Raw genomic sequence first — 19680 nt, 5'->3', positions numbered from 1 at the left:
GAACTTTAATTCCATCTCTAGAAGTTCTCGCTCATCCATATATTTATTTGCAGCGTCTTGGCAATACCAATAAATGCAGACACATAACACGCTGTCTTTGTTGTGCTGTCCAAATCAGTTTCTAATATGTCAAGAAGATTTGGTTCATTACGGAGAGCTTCAATTTCGGACATCCTTGCAGAATATATTACAGGACATAAAAAAGAGCATAGATTACTGAGTGTAGCACAAAACATGTCTCTATTCGTCGAATCCCATCTATATGGTTCAGGGTTTATCTAATTTATCAGTTAATTTATGTCATGAAATCGAGTAGTCTTAATAATTAGCATAAAATTTTGATTTATGCATATAATATTGTTAGTTAATAGTCAATCCTTTTGATTATGTGTTGGACATTTCTAAACTGAGACCATAGATATAATAACACACATGCATTCATTATACTTTTAGCACTGCCGCTAAACCTTTCTTTTGTTTTTTTTTTTTTTTTTGGAGCAAAAATACTGCCACTTAACTTTAGAATATAGCAATTTGAGAAGGGTGCAAGAAATATACTTGATTCATTGAAGTTTTACCATATGACTAGAACTAAGTCGTCTCTATTTAAAATTCCAATGGCTGTTTAATGTGTAATCCACATGTACAATCTACCTAATTCTTTTCATAGCAGAGTAACACTCTGAATGGGCTATTCTTTTTCTTTTTCTTTTTTCCTGTTTTGTCATTTAAATCTCTAATCAACCCCCCTATTTTGGCCGAAAAGAAACCCTAAATTCATGGTAAGATATGAAAATTTTTGCACGCCTAGTGTTTGTACTTGCAACAGCTACAATTGAATTCACGCATAAGTCCCTTCTGCGCAAATTCAATCTAAACTCTTTGCTTGCACAAACATTGCATGATATGCAATAATTATTTTAGTTGCTGACTCTTGGAAACTGCATATTCATACGTTTCATAACATATAATCATAAATCCAGAATAAGCTCCTCAATCAACCCACATAAAACTAGGCTCTCTACTTCGCTGACAACTTGCTCAGATTCATCTGCAGAAAATCCATGCTTCCAACCGTAGTCCCATATTCCATTGATCAGCCCATTGCACTTTATATCTCTTTGCATCATTGCAGAATGATCATCTGTAGAGAATTTCTCCCCAGAGATCATGGTGTAAAACTTCAGCTTCTCAATGGAATTATAGATTTCTTCAACCAACCTGCCTAAAGAGATCTGTAATCTTACGTTCCCTGCCCGAGTTAGCAAGAATGGATGAACCATTTGTGAATCTTGCAGGCTTTTACGCTCAGTGAGTTCATTTGCACAATCCAAATAGAGTTTGGGATAGGCTATCCCATTTGTTTCATATTTTTGCAGGGTCATGGGACAATCAACATCAAGATTGAGGAGCTCCTCTGCATGGCCTATAAATAATTGATTGGTTAAAAGAAAATATTTCAGCTCAGCCCCCTCTTTGTCAGCCTTGCCATCCACCTCCCCACCGTTGTTCCCATCATAAGCTTCTTCAGCAGAAGTAGAATCAATTCCTTGTTCAAGCTTGAGCAGCATAACATCATTACCTGAGGACTTCGGTCTCTGATAACAATCTTCTGCATGATAGTGAAAAGGGAGGGAAAATTCATATAAACATTTATAAAAGGATATATGAAGTGCTAGAAATTCTAGTCATGTAATCAAGGGGTCCCAGGTCATTGTTGGTCTGCTGATAACATCAGCATATAGCTATTTGAATAGTGCTCAATGTCACCATGTAATGTTCACATAAAATTACTTGTACTAGCTCAATTTGCATTGCACCTATATGCATAGAATGAGTATTTGCCAAACATCTACTCAGCTCTGATAACAGTCTAAGGTTAAACATGTGTCTGCCAACGTCAATGTATTTTTCAGAGACATGTGCTTTAGAATGTGTTCCAACCATCCAACAGCGTGTTTACTGTTGATTCTTTCAAGACATTAAAAGCCCTAGAAACTTCTCTTTTGATGATTAACGATAATGAATTAGCAGCTAAAGACACTCTGGCAGGTGAATTATTGATGAATTTCAACCAAAACTAAGGACCTATTTTAAAAATTGTTTCGTAAATTAACGAGGGAATACATTCTCAAATCAATACAAGCATTATTTTCATTAAACATGACAATGAGTAGAGATGCAAAACTAACCATCTATCTTATTCAAAGAGGCATCTACTTCATGTTTCACCAGAAATTCAACTGCGTGTTCCGCTATAGTTCTAATCTCAGTGCAATCATCTTCACAAGGAACAGCAATACTCTTCTCTTCTTCAGGTCCTGATTGTTCATCCTGTACAGAAGAATACTGAATCAAAAATCAAATTTAAAGGCTTGCTTCACTCATTTATCAATCATTAATAACGTTACAAAAATCTGCTTTCTATATGATACTTTAAAGACTTCTACGGCACCCAAGTGAGGAAAAAAGACAGTAAAGTAGGCTTACAACTGGTTTAGCTTCTTCAGGCTCTGGAATAGGCTTCTTGCTATTATTCTGATTCTTTCTCTGCTTGAAATTAAGATGCTTTAGTGTTTTTGTTTTTGGGCTGATGATCAAAGCTGTACTCTGCTGGCAGGAAGTCTCATTCTTGACTCTGGTCAATTCGCTAGGTGGTGTCCTCAACTTTGTGGAGGTAATTTCACTTCGATCTTGGGACCTTGTCAAAAGTTTAGGTTTTGAAATCTCCTTTTCTGGTAGCTTTCTGGTAACAGTTTTCACCTCAGCTTTCTTCTCATTTGCCTCCTGTACCTGCAGTTTATGACTTGCATTGCTATATGATTTCACCATATTTGGAGACTTTTCAACGGGCATGATTACTTTCTCATCCAGTTTCACGAACTCTTTGAGAATTTTAGGCTTTTCCTCATGTGTAAGCCCTTTGGTCACATGATCTGCTCTGTTCCCCATGCTGGTGGACCCTTTTTGTTTGAATGATTTGGAAGGGACTACCTCTGCTTTTGGTTTGGCAAGGGATAGGCCTTCTGGATCTGGAGGAGCATGGGATTTAACTGATTCCCGGTGTAAACTACGTCCAGGTTTCATGAGTACAATGGGTGGTAAACTATCACACTGTTTGGGACGGTAATCATTGGAATGATGAATCAAAAGATTAGGCTCTAAAACAGAACTCTTCTTCAAGAGTCCTTTAAAATGAATCCTCTCAAGAATTTCACTCAAGGTCTTCTTTCGTTCTGGATCAACCTTCTCAATTATAGAACTAGTCTTTTTTAACTTGGGGATATCTATCTCAAATGTAGGTCTCTTTTGATTAAGAATCTTTTCACCTTGCAACTGTTTCTGTGCAGCAGCTGGAAATGATCTTGAGGTGGCTTCTTCTAAACCCATTAGCTTGGCAACTAGATTGGGACCTCTCACCTTTGAAGTGCCTGATGAAAAAGATGAATCAGAAAGCCTATCAGCATGAACCCCAGAAGATTGGCTTGAGCTTGTTGAGGGAATTTCAGACGCTGAGTCCAATACTTCAGAACTTGACGTAAACAGATTTTGCCTAACCAGACTGTCTTTGATCACTTTCTTAAGCTCCTCTCTGCAATTTCTTGAAGAATCATGAGCAGAAAGGGGAGGCCTTTCAAATCCCATGGGGTAACTCAGTTCGCTAAATTGGTTGGTGTATGTTCCATCCATCATCTTCGCATCAGTTCTTCCTCTTTCTGGTTTCTCATTCTGTTTTTTCTGCAAACAGCACTTGTGCTGTGAAGCTTCTTGCAACTTTCGAAGCACAGCTAGAGATTCTTGGAGATCAAGAGCTCCTTCCAACAAATCTTTTGCAATATTTTCAGACCTTACATTATATCTCATGTCCCTAGACCATGAATCAACCATGTTGTTCAACTTTTGAACCCCTCTAGAGACCTCCATAAGCTGCAAGGAAGATGGATCGACAGAGCTTTCTGTGGATCCTTTTGGGACAATTTCTTCTCTGTCTGATTTCTTAGGCAAAGATGCTTCCGATTTCTCAGCCGTCCTCCGGCTCTTCATCTTGTCCTTCATTTTCTGTGATCCAGCCCTGGACTTTCTGATTGCCCCACAGTCCACGACTCCTTTTGGATCATCACATGTCATGAATGACCTGTACATGACTGAGTCTTGAGGGGATATTCTGTGGCAGAAATTTCATCAGAACATTGAGATTCGAGAAGCTAACAAGATGCTGCTAAGAACCAAGACAAAAGCTAATTCTTATAAAATACTCACATAGTCTTGGCCTCTTGATGCTTCAATTTTGTCTATATCAGATAAAAAATAATATACTTGTTCGTCTAACTGAAACCAAATGCATTTAAATAATCAGTATCCATCATCAACTAAAATGCAGACAGATTAAGGCAAAGACAATAGAAGGAAGAATAAGTATAGAATTCTGAAAATAGAGCCTCTGGCATGATTTGAAGTAACTTCAAGGTACATATTTTTAAGTAAAAACACGACCCAGCTCAGCAAGTTCAGAACCTATTTTCTATCCTCTGTTTCATAGTCTGAAACCAAACAAGAAGACAAAACGCAACATTCAATATCAAAACCACTCAAAACGAAGTTGTGATTTCACGCTAACTTACGCCTCGTTTTAGTGGCTCATTCTCAGAACCACCGCTGAAACCCTTTGAGGCCCCAAATGAAAATGCCACAATCAGAACAGAAGCAGAATCCCAACAAGAAACTCATAAGCCATTCAAAAATGCAACCCCACTTGTGAGGACCCGCAAGAGATTTGTCCAGATTCAGACACGGGAATGAGCTCCGAGAAACTCAGATCCACAAGAAAGGAGAAAACCAGTCGGTGCATTGACTTTTTCCTTGGGGTGAAAAATGAGGAAGAAGCGATGAATTACCGAAGGAAGGGAAGGAGAGGCGAGGATGGGTTGGCTTGAAACGAGTTGAAAATTGGGAAATTATGAGACAATGAGATGATAGAGAGATTATGGAGGAGAGAAGCAAGAGGAAGTGGCTCTGGTCGTACACATGGTGCAGAGTAGCACAGAAGCAAAAGCTTTTCAAAAGCAGGAGAGGGAAGGTCAGTCAGTCACAGAGTGGAAAATTTGGCATCACGCACGCAACTTGATTGGAAAACTCCTAATATTCGTCTTATACCAAAAATCGGAATTAGATTAAACCAAAAAAACAAAAAACATACATTTAGTGTATGTTTGATTTTTAATTTATTAATAATTTATTTGATAAAAATTTATTTAATAAAAATTAATTTAATAAAATTCAGTTATTATAATAAAATTTGTGTTTTGATATATTATTTTAAAAATCAGTTTTGTACAATAAAAATTGTTTAATTATGATAATAAAATATACTTTTGAATGTATAATTATCAAAAAAATATTAACTTATGATAATTTATAATTTTTATTATATAAATATAATATATTTAAAATATTTAAAAAATATGATAAATATTTTAAATAACATAACCTTTGATCTATAATGTTAAAAACTTAATCTCTAGTCATTTATACTTTTTTAATTTGTAATTTTAAAAAAATGTGATTAGGTTTTGTAATTTGTATTATACATTAATACTAAAAATTAATAATAATTATTTAATTTATAATGATAAAAATTTGATACCTATTTTTATTATTATTATTATTATTATTATTATTATTATTATTGAAATGATAATTCTATTTTTACTGAATTAACTATTTTTTAAATAAAAGAATAAGAGATTAAATTTAGAACAGCATGTCCATTATCTTTTTAAATTTATTTTTTAAAAGCTTCAATATTTTAAGTTGGCCAAAAATACATTTAACAACATTCAAAAAGGACTTTTTAAATGAAATTTTTAAAAAAGATTGAAAATCAAACAACATCTGACTTTATTTCAGTTTTATTATAAATTTTTGCACTTTTTTTAATATTTTAAATTTTTAAATTTTTATTTTTTTTAGTGTTGTAAAAGTAAAAAAAATATAGAACTTATAGAGTAAAATATAAGGACTTAAATTATATTTTTCAAAAAAATGATAATTAATTAAAATATACCAAATATTTTATATATAATTATGAAAAAGTAATATTTAAATAACAAAACATTAATCTACGAGTGAATGGAACTTTCATGGCGCATGACTATGATGTAGCATAATAGATTTATTAAAACGCAACTGCCATTTTTTATTTTTTTTAATTCAAAACCCTATCATTTCAAGCTTAATAAATAGATATATATAATTCTAAAATCAACTTATTCATCCAAAATTATTAACTAGATTGGTCAAGAGATTAATTTATCAATTTATTTGTCTAACCGACCAATTTGGATTAGATTTTAATACTATAATTATAATAGACATTTATTTATGCCAATTCATGTTGCCAGGTTTTTTTTTATCATTTGTTTCAATTTTAACATCATCTATTTTTCGTAATAAAAAAATTCAATTTGGATCTCTATATTAATATATATATATATATATATGCATGAATTGCAAATATGAAATTTTTTTCATAGGCAAAAAATACTCTTGGTTCCACAACAATTTTTTTATCTATACATAGTATACATTTATATTTATAATATGAAATTAGCATAGTATTAGTATATTATAATTATAATTTGCGTATTTAAATGTATTTTCTCTATTTTAAAATGCTTTTCATTTTCTTTTTTTTTTTTGCACCAGCCTAGTGAATGTTTAAATAACTTAAATTATATGATAAAGTGTAACAATGTTTACTTAAATACCCGTAAAGTTTAAAAATTATTTTAAAAAATCACAAGAACTCTAAAGCAATCAACATTTGATCTGGGAACTGTTGGCCAAAGAAAAAATATTGGGAGAATGATAGAGAGGTTCCAAAATAACTAATTAATTCAAATTAAGTATTAAGTGTCAAATTTTAGAAATTTGTAACTCAATCTTTTAATTTTAAAATTTTATTATAATAAATTTATAACTTGTATTTCAAATTTTGACAGGAAAAATAATTTTTTTATTTTTCAATCACGTTAAAATTTAAAAAATAAGTTACAAATTTATCATACTACAGTTGCAAAATTAAGAGATGAATTTATAAATTTCTAGAATTTGACATTTAAAACCTAACTTAAATTAATTAATCATTTTGGAACCTCCTTGTCATTCTCCCAAAAACATTTGTGGACTAAGGAAATGTTTACAAAACACAGCATTATAAAAACATAATTTTATAGTACATTTAAAAAACATTAACTCCCTAGTTGTGAAAAAAATTAACTTTTATCATAATAAATCACATAGATTATGAAAAATACATCTAGTTGTAATTAGTGAAAAAAGTCGTCCATTATTGAAAAAAATTGTCCAATATTTTATCGGTCAACATTCAACAAAATCGTCCAATGACCAATATTAAGACGTAGAAGATTATTTTACATTCCATATTGTGAGCGGTCCAATTATTGTAATTAATCATAACCCTTTTTTTTTGGGTATCGAGATCATGGGTCCAAAATCTGTTGCTTTTGTTGCGTAGATTACTTGCTTAAACCTTAAATAAAGAGATTGAATTAATTATGCCATAATTAAAGCTATTAAGCAATTTAAAAATGATGCATATTGATGTTTAGCAAGCGAGAACATGTTAATTAATAAAGCTCTTTTTTTAATTAGGCTTTCATGTGGGTTGAAGTGTTCTTTTTCGAACTTTGAGACCCCATGATTTTCATGCTTTTGCTTCTCTGGTGAAGATAAAAAAAAAAAAGGGTCACCTTTTACTTTTTGCTTTCCACATAGTTTTCAGTTTAGATCTCTACTACTTTTAATTCGCATTGAGCTCTGTTTGTAAGTACTGCTCTCCCAACGGAATCACCAAATTAATAAAAATTAGTTATTTAATTAAAAGTATAATAATATTTTAATTTTATTTTTAATTATTGCACATAAAAAAATAAATTTCTTTCTTCACAGTAAATTAATAAAAATATTTATCTTTTTCTCTATTTAATTTAATAAAGATATAATGATTCATTTATTAAAAAATATGCTAATAACTTTTTATATTTGGAAATAAAAAAGGTTCTAAAAGACTTCTTATATTTAGGAACGGAGAGAATACATTGTTATATTACTCTCTTCATTCTTAATTTGTAAAATACTTTTAAAAGAGATTTAATATCATAAATATAAAATACTTTGAAAAAAATAAGGTTTCATTAATAATAATTTTTGAATATTATCTCTTTCGTTATATTATCTCTCTCTCTTTTTCTAGTTTTTTTATAAATGAAATATTAAATAAAAAGCCTTTTCAAAAATTTATATTTTTATTTTGTAAAAATAAAATTATAAAATATATTAATAAATTTTATTGATATGTATAATTTTATTTAAAAATATATTATAAATTAAGATGAAATAAGTACTAATCAACTACCATAAAGCCAAACCATCCCTAATCTTTATACATTATTATTATTATTACTCCCTTGAAATAATTATATTTACAACAAAATAATTAAAGTTTAAAACACTGCATGACAGTTAAAGAGATTATTAATAAAAATAAATGAGGTTTCATTGTAATCTAAGTGAAATGACTTATAACATATATGAATATACTCCCTTGTTATGAGATGTTTCTGACATTTTCGTGTATCTTAATGAAATGTTACATTAAAATCATGTAAATATAATATTGTATAACAGCTTATATTATGGATGAAGAAAATCTTTTACATATTTTTCCCTAAAATACCCATCATTAAATAAAGTATGTGATAAACTTGGATTCATGAGAAGAAATGTCAATTATATTTTTTTATAACAAAAGTTTAGGTAAGTTAGATCAAAACATATTTGCAAATTCAAAGAACATTAGTAGAAATATTTTTAGATTGTTCACTGATAAGGTTTTTATGGTTCACATTAACTGTAGGTTTTGATCCCACAATCTTATGAATTATGAATGAAATCCTTATTTACTGAAGTAACATTTATTAATTGAAATGTCAACTATTAATTGATGAGAATTTTGAGAAAAATAATGTTTTATTAAAAATTTATTTAGCATAACTAATTTTATTGACTAGTCTGACATAGGTATCCGTATTTTTTTTGTTAGAATATCATTTAATTTTTATTAAATATACTTATTTTAATATTATCTTTTCTCTTTCTCTATTTAATTTCCATTCCTCACTTTTTTCAATATATTTTTTATAAAATATAAAGTTGTGAAATTAAAATGTGAAATTTTTCTGAAAAATATCTTCTAATTTGAATAAGATGGAGTATTATTTTGTATTCTCTCCATCTTAAATTATAATCCTAAATTATAAGACAAAATTGAGGTATATTGTTGTCCCAAAATATAAGAATATTTAAGAAAATAAAGTTTCTTTAATATTACATTTCCAGCATTAAGTAAAAAGAAAATTTAAATGATATTATAATATAATGATTGAGTATATAAGAATATTTTAAAAAGCTTATAATTTTATTTTTTTAAAAAATAAATTATAAAATATTATTATTATATTTTATTGATAGATGTAATTTTTTTAAATTTTTTATTTTATTGGATTATTTAACACTCGTATACTGTTGGTAAAAAAAAAAAAAACAGTAGAGTAATATCTAATTATGAAGCGGTAGCGTTTCCCCGGCCAAGAAAAAACGAAGAAGTGGTAACATTTAGCAAAACCTGCCACATGTCAACTATAAGCTTCCCTCATTCCCCGGGCAATCTGCCGGCCAGTGTACCCCGTCAACTTGTCAACTTAATTTGAATAAATTTTAATTTCCATTACATAATTAATTTTATTGTCCTTTTCAATAAATAATTTTTTTTAAGATTACATTTACAGTTTACTAAAGGCTGTGGCTCATAGCTCATAACATTTTTGCTGAAAGAGCCGAAAGTACCATCCTACTGTTATTTGTTACCACTTGTGTCACTATCTACAATAAATTCAAAGCATACACTTAATGTCCAAAAATAATATATATATGTATATATATATAGAATATATTTAACATAAGCGGGTTGGTACTTGCAGGTAGGTTTAAAAAAATATGGAAAGCTATTGAAAAGGTCTCTTCAATTTTAAATGCAGTCACAGGACTCTTGCCTTTCCTAAAACTGCTTCACACATGACTGCTTTTTCATAAATGTAATTAATTCAATCCTCACCACTTCATTTCTTTTCCTTATTTGCTCCTTAATTTCAAAATCATCACTCTCTCATAATTTGAAAACTTTACCGTTTTCTTATCAGATTTGAATTTTTCTTGAAGCGTTCATTATGATGTGCTCTTTTGATTTCTCTGAACTGAAGAAAATTTACCTTTTAACTTGCATGCTTGAGCCAAAACTCATTTCCAAACATTCTATGAGTGTGTTGGCACCCAAAAAATTAAAAAAAATTATATAAATGCGCATTTGGCTAAAACTGGTTTGTCTACATCTATTTTCTTTGACACATTCTACACAATCTAAGGTCCTTAGTTCATGTTTTTATGACGAGTGGTAGCAGAGTTAGAACCTTAAGTAAAGGGATGCAAGATCTTGATGTAAAATAGTAAAACTTAAGAATAAATAGTTTAAAATATCAAGAATATAAATGTAAAATACCAAAACTTGCTCCTTCTAGACTACCATGTATAAAACATTTTTTATAAATTCTGTTTGGTCCAAAATATAAGATATAGAGTAGTTTTATAATTTTTTTTAAATTAAAAGCCTTGCTTCGTTTATTACTACTCATTTTAAAAATAATAATGATCCATTAGAATTTCATTTATCATTCGTAGACACCTGCACCGTATAGGATATTTATTTAATGAGAGTGTAATTGAAAATATTTAAACTTCTTAAGGGATTAAGATCTCACTTAACTAATTTTTTTGAGAACCATAAAATAATTAGTAATGCCATATTTGTAGTCTAGAAAGGGTATATACTAAAGTTATAATTTTCTTCAATGTAAGGAGGTGCACCCAACTTTGATGCTTATCACTTTGATAAGATTTGAATTGTTCAGTTTTAAAGTTTTTTAATTTTTATTTTATATATAATAAAATAAAAATTTATAGTTTTTAATAAATAATTTATCATAATCGTGACAGTTTCAATTTAATCTAGATAATTCAATTTGATATTAATATTTTTATAATTTTTATAAATTAACCATTCAAATATACTCTAAACTGTTTAGTTAATATTAAATATTTTAATAATTTTAATAATTTTTATTTTAATAATTAGAATATTAAAAATAAATATAATATCTTAGGTGGTGCTTTTAAAAAAATACATTTTTAAAAAAAAAATTTTAAATTTAGATTGTCTAAAGTAAATCTGAATAATCAACTTAAATTTAGATTGTCTAAAGTAAATCTGAATAATCAACTTATAAAATTATAAAAAATTAATATTAACTTAAACAGTTGAATTTAAATTTAGATTATTTAATTGATAATAAATAGATTTATTAAAATTTATTACAATTTTAAAATTTTTTTATTTAATAAGGATAAAATAAAAATACAAATTAAAAACTTTAAATCGCACTGCAGATGGGTTCCCAGGTGCATTGCCTCCAAAACGTAACGTGGCTGCCCCACATGTGATGAGTTTTCGAGATGTCAATTTCCTTTGATTTTAGGAAAAGTTACACATAAGTATTATATAAAAAAATTTATTCTCAAAAGATCTCATAAAATCCACAAAATATTTTTAATTTTACATTTTAATTGTTAATATCTTTAGTTAAATTATAAATATAAAAAATTTAAAATTTAAAAATATTTTATAAATTTTATAAAACTTTTTAATAATTTTTTTTGTGAGATCGAGATCTAATATTTTCTTGCCTTAATTTTGATGGAATTTGGGCTTTTGCCCCCCCCCCCCTCAAACTTTTACCCAAACAAAAAAAAAAAAAACTAAATTAAGTTGAGGGAAGATAATTGAGTATGGGAATCGCGAAAGAAGGAAAACAAGAAGTGACGTGGAAATTTGGCTGATTTCCTAACTGAGTTGTAAAATCCAAGAATGCGGTGAAGCTTTGTCTTTGTAATGCTTTGCTCCTTTTCTGCTTTTTTTGCGATTGTGGTTGCCATATTGCATCCCCCTTACCTTCCCCTAGTACATCTATGCTCTATAATCTATAATCTATAATATTATATAAATACCAACAATACTCATCCGAATTTTTCTTTTTATTTGTTATTGCTTCTTTTTATTTATTATTATTGCTATGGATGGGTACTGTATATCGATTCCCATCCGTGATGTTTTTTTTTTTAAATTTGTTATGGATGGGTACTGTAGATATCAGTACCCATTCCTTTTTTTTTTTTTTTTTTTAATTTTCATTTGTTAATTTTTAATGTGATATAGTAAATAAGAAAGGAAAAGAATAAGGTGGGTCTTGTGATAAAAGAGACAAATAAATAAAATAATTTGGGATCGTTATTAAATCAGTCTAAATAAATCTACAAGTTAAAGGTGCTAAGAGTTAACTCAACTATAAATTTTTTATATATTAAATATTTTAAACTTAATATGAATTGAGTAGTGTGGTTTAAAAAAAGTAGTGTGTGTAACTTACTATTAAAAAATGTGACTTGGGCTGACATTTATAAATTTTAAAAATTTAAATAAGGTGTAAAAAATATAATTTATATATCTTGAGAGATGATGTAGGATTTATAATAAAAATTGATGGTAAATATGAAATTTTTAATAAAATATAGGTGTTAGATATACAAAAAAATTTTATATATTTATTATTAACACAAGGTAACAAATAAAAATAATTTATGTGAACGTATATAAAATAAATTAATAAATTATAAAGTATAATACAGTGGCATCCTTTTGTTTTGTTAGGATTATAAAGACTTTTTTTTTATTTTAAAAAACTTATACTTTAATCTCATTTTTAATATGGTTAGGAATATTATGTTAAATATTCTAAAATATTTAATTTATTATTTGTATTTATGTTGAAAAAAAATTAAGTTATTAATTTACCCTATAATATATTTGTCTATCCTCTCGCTTCTTAATTTAAGAAACTTTAAATAATTTTTGACAAAACAAAAGCTTTTAACAATTAAGTATGGTAATAATTTAAAAAATATTTTATCAAAATTATAAAATTTAAATAAATATAAATACAAATTATATTGACTAATTTGTCTCTTATTCCATTAATTTTTTCCCTACAGATATATGTTTGAAATATTATTTTAGTAACTTACTCCATTCATTAAAAAAATATGAGCCATTTTTTATGAGTTATTAATGGTTGGATGTTAAAAAATACAGGGTATTTTTTAGTATTATGAAGGTATAATTATTAACCTTTTTTTTAAAAGTATCAATAATGAATAAATTATTTTATATTTATTTTAGAGTGAAACACCTAATTAAACAGTAAATATGAAAAGATGGTATTATTTTAAAAATAAGTAATTACTTTATTGAGAGTGAAATTATTAAAAATATCATATATTTTTAAAAAGATGGAGTATGTATTTAATTTTTTAAAAATAATAAATAAATTATTTTGCATGACTGATAAATTTAAATTTAAAATATGTATAAAAATTTTAAAAAAAATCAAGAATAGTAACTGTGAACTAATGATTAAATAGGTGAAAATGAAAACATAAAAATAGAATACATATTTATATTTTATAATTCTTAACTATTAATTTTAAGAGAGATTTGTTTAGATTTTAAAAATAAAAATATTTATAATTAAATAAAATAAAAAAATTAAAGTATTTTATCTCATAATATTAATAAAATAATTTTTTAATATTTATATTTATTTTATTTTCAAAAAACTAAAATATTTTCGCACATCGCACAGGATATAAATCTAATTTATTTTAATTTTCCATAATATTTGTTTCATCCCTGTCCACTGTCCTCTAATTTGATTATGTAGCGACCCCAGAAAATAAAAAAAAACAGCAATGTATTAATTATTAATTTTTCCTTTTTGTTGAACAAGAAAAAAGTACAAAGAGAAAGAAAGATGCAAGGACATGGCAAAATGCATAGCGCGTCCACAATGTGCTACGGTGAGAACACAATAATTTGAATTTTTACTCGGAATACCAATCTCTTTAATTACTATTTTTTCCCCCACATCTAGTGCTTTGATCTCTCAGGTTAGTTAACAAAATTCATGTAGATTGAGAAAATTAGTTTTCTGTTAATAAAAAAAATCAGCTTATGGAAAATTCATTTAATAAAAACAATGAAATTTATATAGAGATATTTTACTAAAAATTCAGTTTCGTAAATTTAACATTATTTACATTATATATAATAAAAATAATTTTGAATGTATTATTGTAAAAAAGGACATTAATTTTTTTTTATAATTTTTGTTATACAAATACAATGTATTAGAATTGTTTGAAAAATATATATGATAGAAAAATTTAAATAATATAAAATTTGATATCTTAAATAATAAAATATAAAATTTGATATATTGGACAAACATTATACAAATATTTTAATATACATTAATAATTTAATATTAAAAATTAATATGATTAATTGTTTAGTCTATAATATATAATTAATGAAGTCAAGAGAAAAAAAAAGGGATTGGAAAAAACGTCGTTATTTGTTGATGTGAAAAACTTACGATGTTTGAAAAACTTACGATGTATAAATGACTCTAATAATAACTAATGAATTTTAATAGTATCTAATAAATATAAAATATTTCATGAATCTCAATAAAATAAATCGTAATAAATTATATATATTAATAGAAGAAATCTCTATCTCAACATATAATTTGATATCTAATTGAATTGTATACTTCATTCATCTCCCATGCTTTTAGAATAAAAGTTTCAGACACAAGAAAATCTTGCCTTGGTCGAAAGCACATTTAACAGAATCTGAAATGGACTTATAATGGGCTCTTGAGAGAGATTAAAAATTAAACAATATTTGAATCTAAATTTCATTTAAAAGTCCTTTCTGAAATTCTAACGGGAAAACTAAACAAGCCCTAAAATTTTGACTTGGCTTTTTTCTAATTACTTATTCACATTATTTACAAAAATGCCACTGTATTTATTTTTTACATTGATTCCACAACAACTAATCTGAAAATGGTGGTTTAAAGAACTCTTTTTCTATTAATGTATGTATAAAATCATTAGTATTGAATACTTCCTCCGGTTTTTTTATTTTAATAAAATCATGTTTAACCCATTTCATGAGATTAAGAACATGAGTTAAAGTTAGTTAAACGTCAAAAATTCTTGTAATTTTTTAAATTTATCTTTTGATTGGTGTAGTTGATTGAGGAGAAGGAGAAAGGAAGAAATATTAAACGTGATGGATTTTTCCAAATAAAAGAATATAATAGGGAGAATTTCAATAAAAACCCTTAGATAATATTTATTTAAATTCATAACTCCTAAATTTTTAAAATTTTACTGTAGTCCAAGGATACTTATTTGATATTAAATTTTAAAAAAAATGATAAAATTATCCCTCATTTAAATTAATGTCAGAACTGTCTTACTTTATTTGTTTATTACATTACTTTAATAACAAGTAAAGCAATAAACAACAGTTTACAAATAAATAAACAACATATAATATATGAATCAATAAATTATTTTAAAATGATTTAAATATTTAAAATAAAAATAAATTAATCAGGATAATGAACACCATTCTATAAATAAATTAATAAATGAAGTAGGGGAGTTATAATATTAATTTAATTGAGGAGTAATTTTATCATTTTTTTTAAAAATTTAATATTAAATCAATACTTTTAAATTGAAGTAAAATTTTAAAAATTTAAATAAATATAATCCAATACCTTTATTAAAATTCTCCCAAAGTAATATACTAATACACACTAATGATGATGATAATGAACCTGCGAATGATTATCAACGGACAAGTAAACTGTGTGACATGACGCAAGCCGGCAAGTATGTAATATTATTATATGAAAGATTTGATGATTATTGAACGTGCGTGAATCATGACCCCTAAACAGAAAAGAAAAGTTGCTGCCGCTGTAGGTATTTTTCAGAAGTTCTAATTAATTTTATTTTGTAGAGTGAGATGTTTTATTGCCTTGTCCTCTCAACGTTGGATTTTATTTTTGTTTTTCAAGTTGTCACTGTCCTTGTGTTTATCTGCATGGATATTTTAACGTAGGAGTTTTTTTTTGCCCTTTTGGCACAAGCAAATGATTTTTTTTTTTGCTTTTCTTTCTATTTAATTTTGCACTTGGTATCCTAAAATGTTTGGGTATGTTAGGTTAGATTCATTGCCTGTCTAATCCATCACAGACTAATCTGAATCTTTATTTAGGTAGGGTCCTCTTTAACCACTAACGATACATGCTTTACATGCTCAATTATATTATTGTATGTCTTGAAATCTAAACATAAAATCTCAAGTTTGAGTAGTTAAAGTTTCTAAGCATTTGAACAAATGCTTGTTGGTAAGTAGATGAAAATTTGATTAGACAATTCTCACATGCACACAACATGTTTTTTAGTTGAGTTGAGTGAGTTTTTTTTGTCATGTGTTTCCCACAATAAAAAAAGTGGGCTAGCTCGGCCCAAATGAAACTTAAATGAAGCGTATCATGGAAATTTGACGAATGAACAGTGCCATTTATTTCAAGGGAAATCACTCTTAGGTCTCATCATAGGGACTTCATTACATTGCACTCAATGTTTAAATCACACTGTAATCCTAAGATCTTTTATAAGTTGTTATTTACATGTAAACAAAACTGTTATTCTTAGTAGGATAGTTGTTATTGATAGTTTTCAATAGGACCCTGTCTCATGTTAGGCCAATGAGACGGTCATCTTCGGCCTAAAAAAAAGTTTACTTATATGCTATGTAATAGGTTATTATTATTTTTGTTAAGTATTAATGTTAATTATATATATATATATATATTATATAATCAGTCATTATTTTTTATTTTGTTTTAATGTTAATTATATCTTCCCGTCAAAATTTTTTTTGCCCCACATTCCATTGCTATTATCACTCTTATTTCCAGATTTGGTTAATCTTGTAACGTGCAGATACATGCTACAAGCACTATCTTTCCACTGTCACTTTGTTTTTCATCTCTCCTCTCTCAAATCTCAATCAAATTCAAACTGTTGCCTCTTGCCTACACCAGGACCACAGCCATTTTATTATTAAAAAAAAAAAATCGTTGCCTTGATTTGTTTGATTTGGTATTTGTCACTGTGAAGTGGAATATAGAGATTCTTATTCGTTCGTGGGAGTTTTGCTTGCATACAAACAATACAGATCTTATATTTGAGATATCAATCATATCAGGTGTCTTTGTTCCTCTTTTACTCTTTATTTTATCTGAGAAATTGTCATTCCTTCAATTTTTATATAGAATTTGAAGTGATAAAAATGTTAAATAGAAAATTTGAATCTACCTATGATAAGTTAAAGAAAAAAAGAAAAGTTGAAAAATTGATTCAACCACAACGTAGTGCTTTTGATAAATTTATTACTATTCATAATTAAAAAAAATGCAGCAACAACCTCAATTGATGAAAAAAGCGACAGAAGAACCCCTTACAAATGACGCTGAAAATATTTGTAATTTCGATTCCAATCAAGAACAAAATGATACAAATTTAAATGGAGGTAATTTAACCGAAGAAATTGTTGAACATAATAGCACATCAAATGAAACATCTCAAAATGTTTATGATCCGGGCCAATGGAAAATTATGGATGGAAATTTTAGAGATTTAATGGTAGAAAAGGGTCCTATTAAAAATAATAATTTACAATTTCCAAAAGATAGCTATAATAGGCATTTTTCTTCATTCTTTTACCGTTGTAAGTTATTTTGTTTAAAAAATAATGTTAGTCTGTTAGTTAATGAAGGGATCAATGACTGGAAAAATCTTAGTTCCAAACTTAAAAATCACGAAGCAAGTCATGATCATATCATTAATATGACTAAATGGATTGAATTAGAAACAAGATTGAGAAGAAAAACTACAATTGATAAAAATGTACAAGAACAAATTAATACAGAAAAGGAATGCTGGGAAAATGTTTTACTTAGGATTATAGTTATAGTTAAATATCTTTCTAAAAATAATCTTGCTTTTCGTGGGACAAAAAAAAAAAAAAGAGAAAAGTAATGGCAATTTTTTGAGTTTAATTGAGACACTTGTAGAATTTGATCCAATTATGCAAAAGAATATTAAACGCATTAAAAATGGTGAACTAGTTCGTGCTCATTACTTGAGTAATACTATACAAAATAAACTTATAGAATTGTTAGCTCCCCAAATAAAAAACATAATAATAAAAAAGATCAAAGATGCAAAATCTTTTTTTATTATTCTTGATTGTACCCCTGATGCGAGTCATCAAGAACAAATAACTCTCTCATTTTGAAATGTGTTCATACCTTGACTTCTCCAATAAAAATAGGAGAATATTTTGTGGAATTTTTAAAAGTTGATGACACATCAAGAAAAATAGAGCTATCAAATAAGGCTAGTTTGGTCCTAAAAGACTGACCCTTGAAGGGCTAATATCTAAACGAGTTGGCTCTGATAAGTTTAATTATACCTTATAGCTCTTTTTTACAAAGCTCGGCCTTAACCCTTAAGGCTGAAGGGCTCACCCTAAGGGTCTTGACCTCCTTTTTTTTTTCAATTTACAATTCTAAAAAATATATTTATAATCATAAAAAAAGTTATTATACGTAAACTTAAATTTAATAAAATTAATTTAAATCAATTTACACCACAATAAATAAAGAAAATTTAAACATTTAGGTTTAATATCAAATAGTAACATCAAAATTAATACCAATAAAAATTAAACTTGGCTAACATTATTAGCTAAATCTTAATGAATGAATGAGGGATGGATGAATGAGTCTAATATGTTCATTTTTTTTAGTTATATATTTAATCTTTTATTTTTTTATATTATATTTTTTTAAAAAAAATAATAAAAGGGTGTAAAAGGGCAAACTTTTTTTACAAATTACCATTTTTCTTTTTAAAGTATCAGCCCAGCCCTAGTTATTTTTGGGCTTAAAAAAGATTGGCCTAACAAGCTTGACCCTAATTAACAGCTTTAAGGAAAAGGTCTTTTTAATGAACTTATTAATATGTTGAAAAATATGAACTTGACATCAATGGCATTAGGGAACAAGATTATAATAATGGATCTAACATGAAAGGTAAAAATCAGGGGGTGCAAAAAAGATTATTGGACATAAATCCTGGAGCATTTTACACACTATGTGGATGCCATAATTCGAACTTAGTTTTGTGTGATACGACCAATTCATGTCCTAGAGCCATTTCTTTTTTCTTTTTTTTTGGAGTTCTTCAACGCATTTAATTATTCTTTGTTTGATTCCTCCACTAAACGATTTTGCAAGATAATATATGTAAATTTTTTGTTAAATCATTATCTCAAACTTGATAATAGGAAAGTAGGATTGAAAGTGTCAAAGCAATAAAGTTTCAAGCTACAAAAATAAGAAATGCTTTGATTTAATTTTCAAAAGACAGTGAAGATCCTAAAAATAAAAGGGAAGCCATGTGTTTAGCAACTTATGAGATTGAGCATTTTGAGTT

At 27.3% G+C, this 19680-nt stretch overlaps 1 protein-coding gene and 1 pseudogene across 2 annotated transcripts; one reads left to right on the top strand and one right to left on the bottom strand.

Annotated features, from left to right (window-relative positions):
• Nucleotides 1-613: 613 nt before the first annotated feature.
• LOC129293629 (uncharacterized) lies at nt 614-5048 on the bottom strand. 2 transcript variants are annotated; one of them, XM_054931691.1, is made up of 5 exons: nt 4623-5048; nt 4261-4329; nt 2491-4165; nt 2193-2334; nt 614-1609 (listed from the first exon to the last, which is right to left on the bottom strand). In XM_054931691.1, exons 3-5 carry the CDS (start codon nt 4141-4143, stop codon nt 972-974), a joined length of 2433 nt encoding a protein of 810 aa, XP_054787666.1. In that variant the 5' UTR covers nt 4144-4165; nt 4261-4329; nt 4623-5048; the 3' UTR covers nt 614-971. The 2 variants fall into 2 exon arrangements, with proteins under 2 accessions (XP_054787666.1, XP_054787665.1); XM_054931690.1 differs by having other exon boundaries at nt 615-1612; nt 4623-5047.
• Nucleotides 5049-18027: 12979 nt separating this feature from the next.
• LOC129292352 (uncharacterized) lies at nt 18028-18394 on the top strand (annotated as a pseudogene).
• Nucleotides 18395-19680: the final 1286 nt, after the last annotated feature.

The sequence above is a fragment of the Prosopis cineraria genome, unplaced genomic scaffold, assembly GCF_029017545.1.
Source record: "Prosopis cineraria cultivar Desert tree isolate PC_DT_omini unplaced genomic scaffold, ASM2901754v1 PC14, whole genome shotgun sequence".
In the NCBI taxonomy this organism is placed as follows: Eukaryota; Viridiplantae; Streptophyta; class Magnoliopsida; order Fabales; family Fabaceae; genus Prosopis; species Prosopis cineraria.
This window is presented reverse-complemented; position numbering and strand designations above follow the sequence as displayed.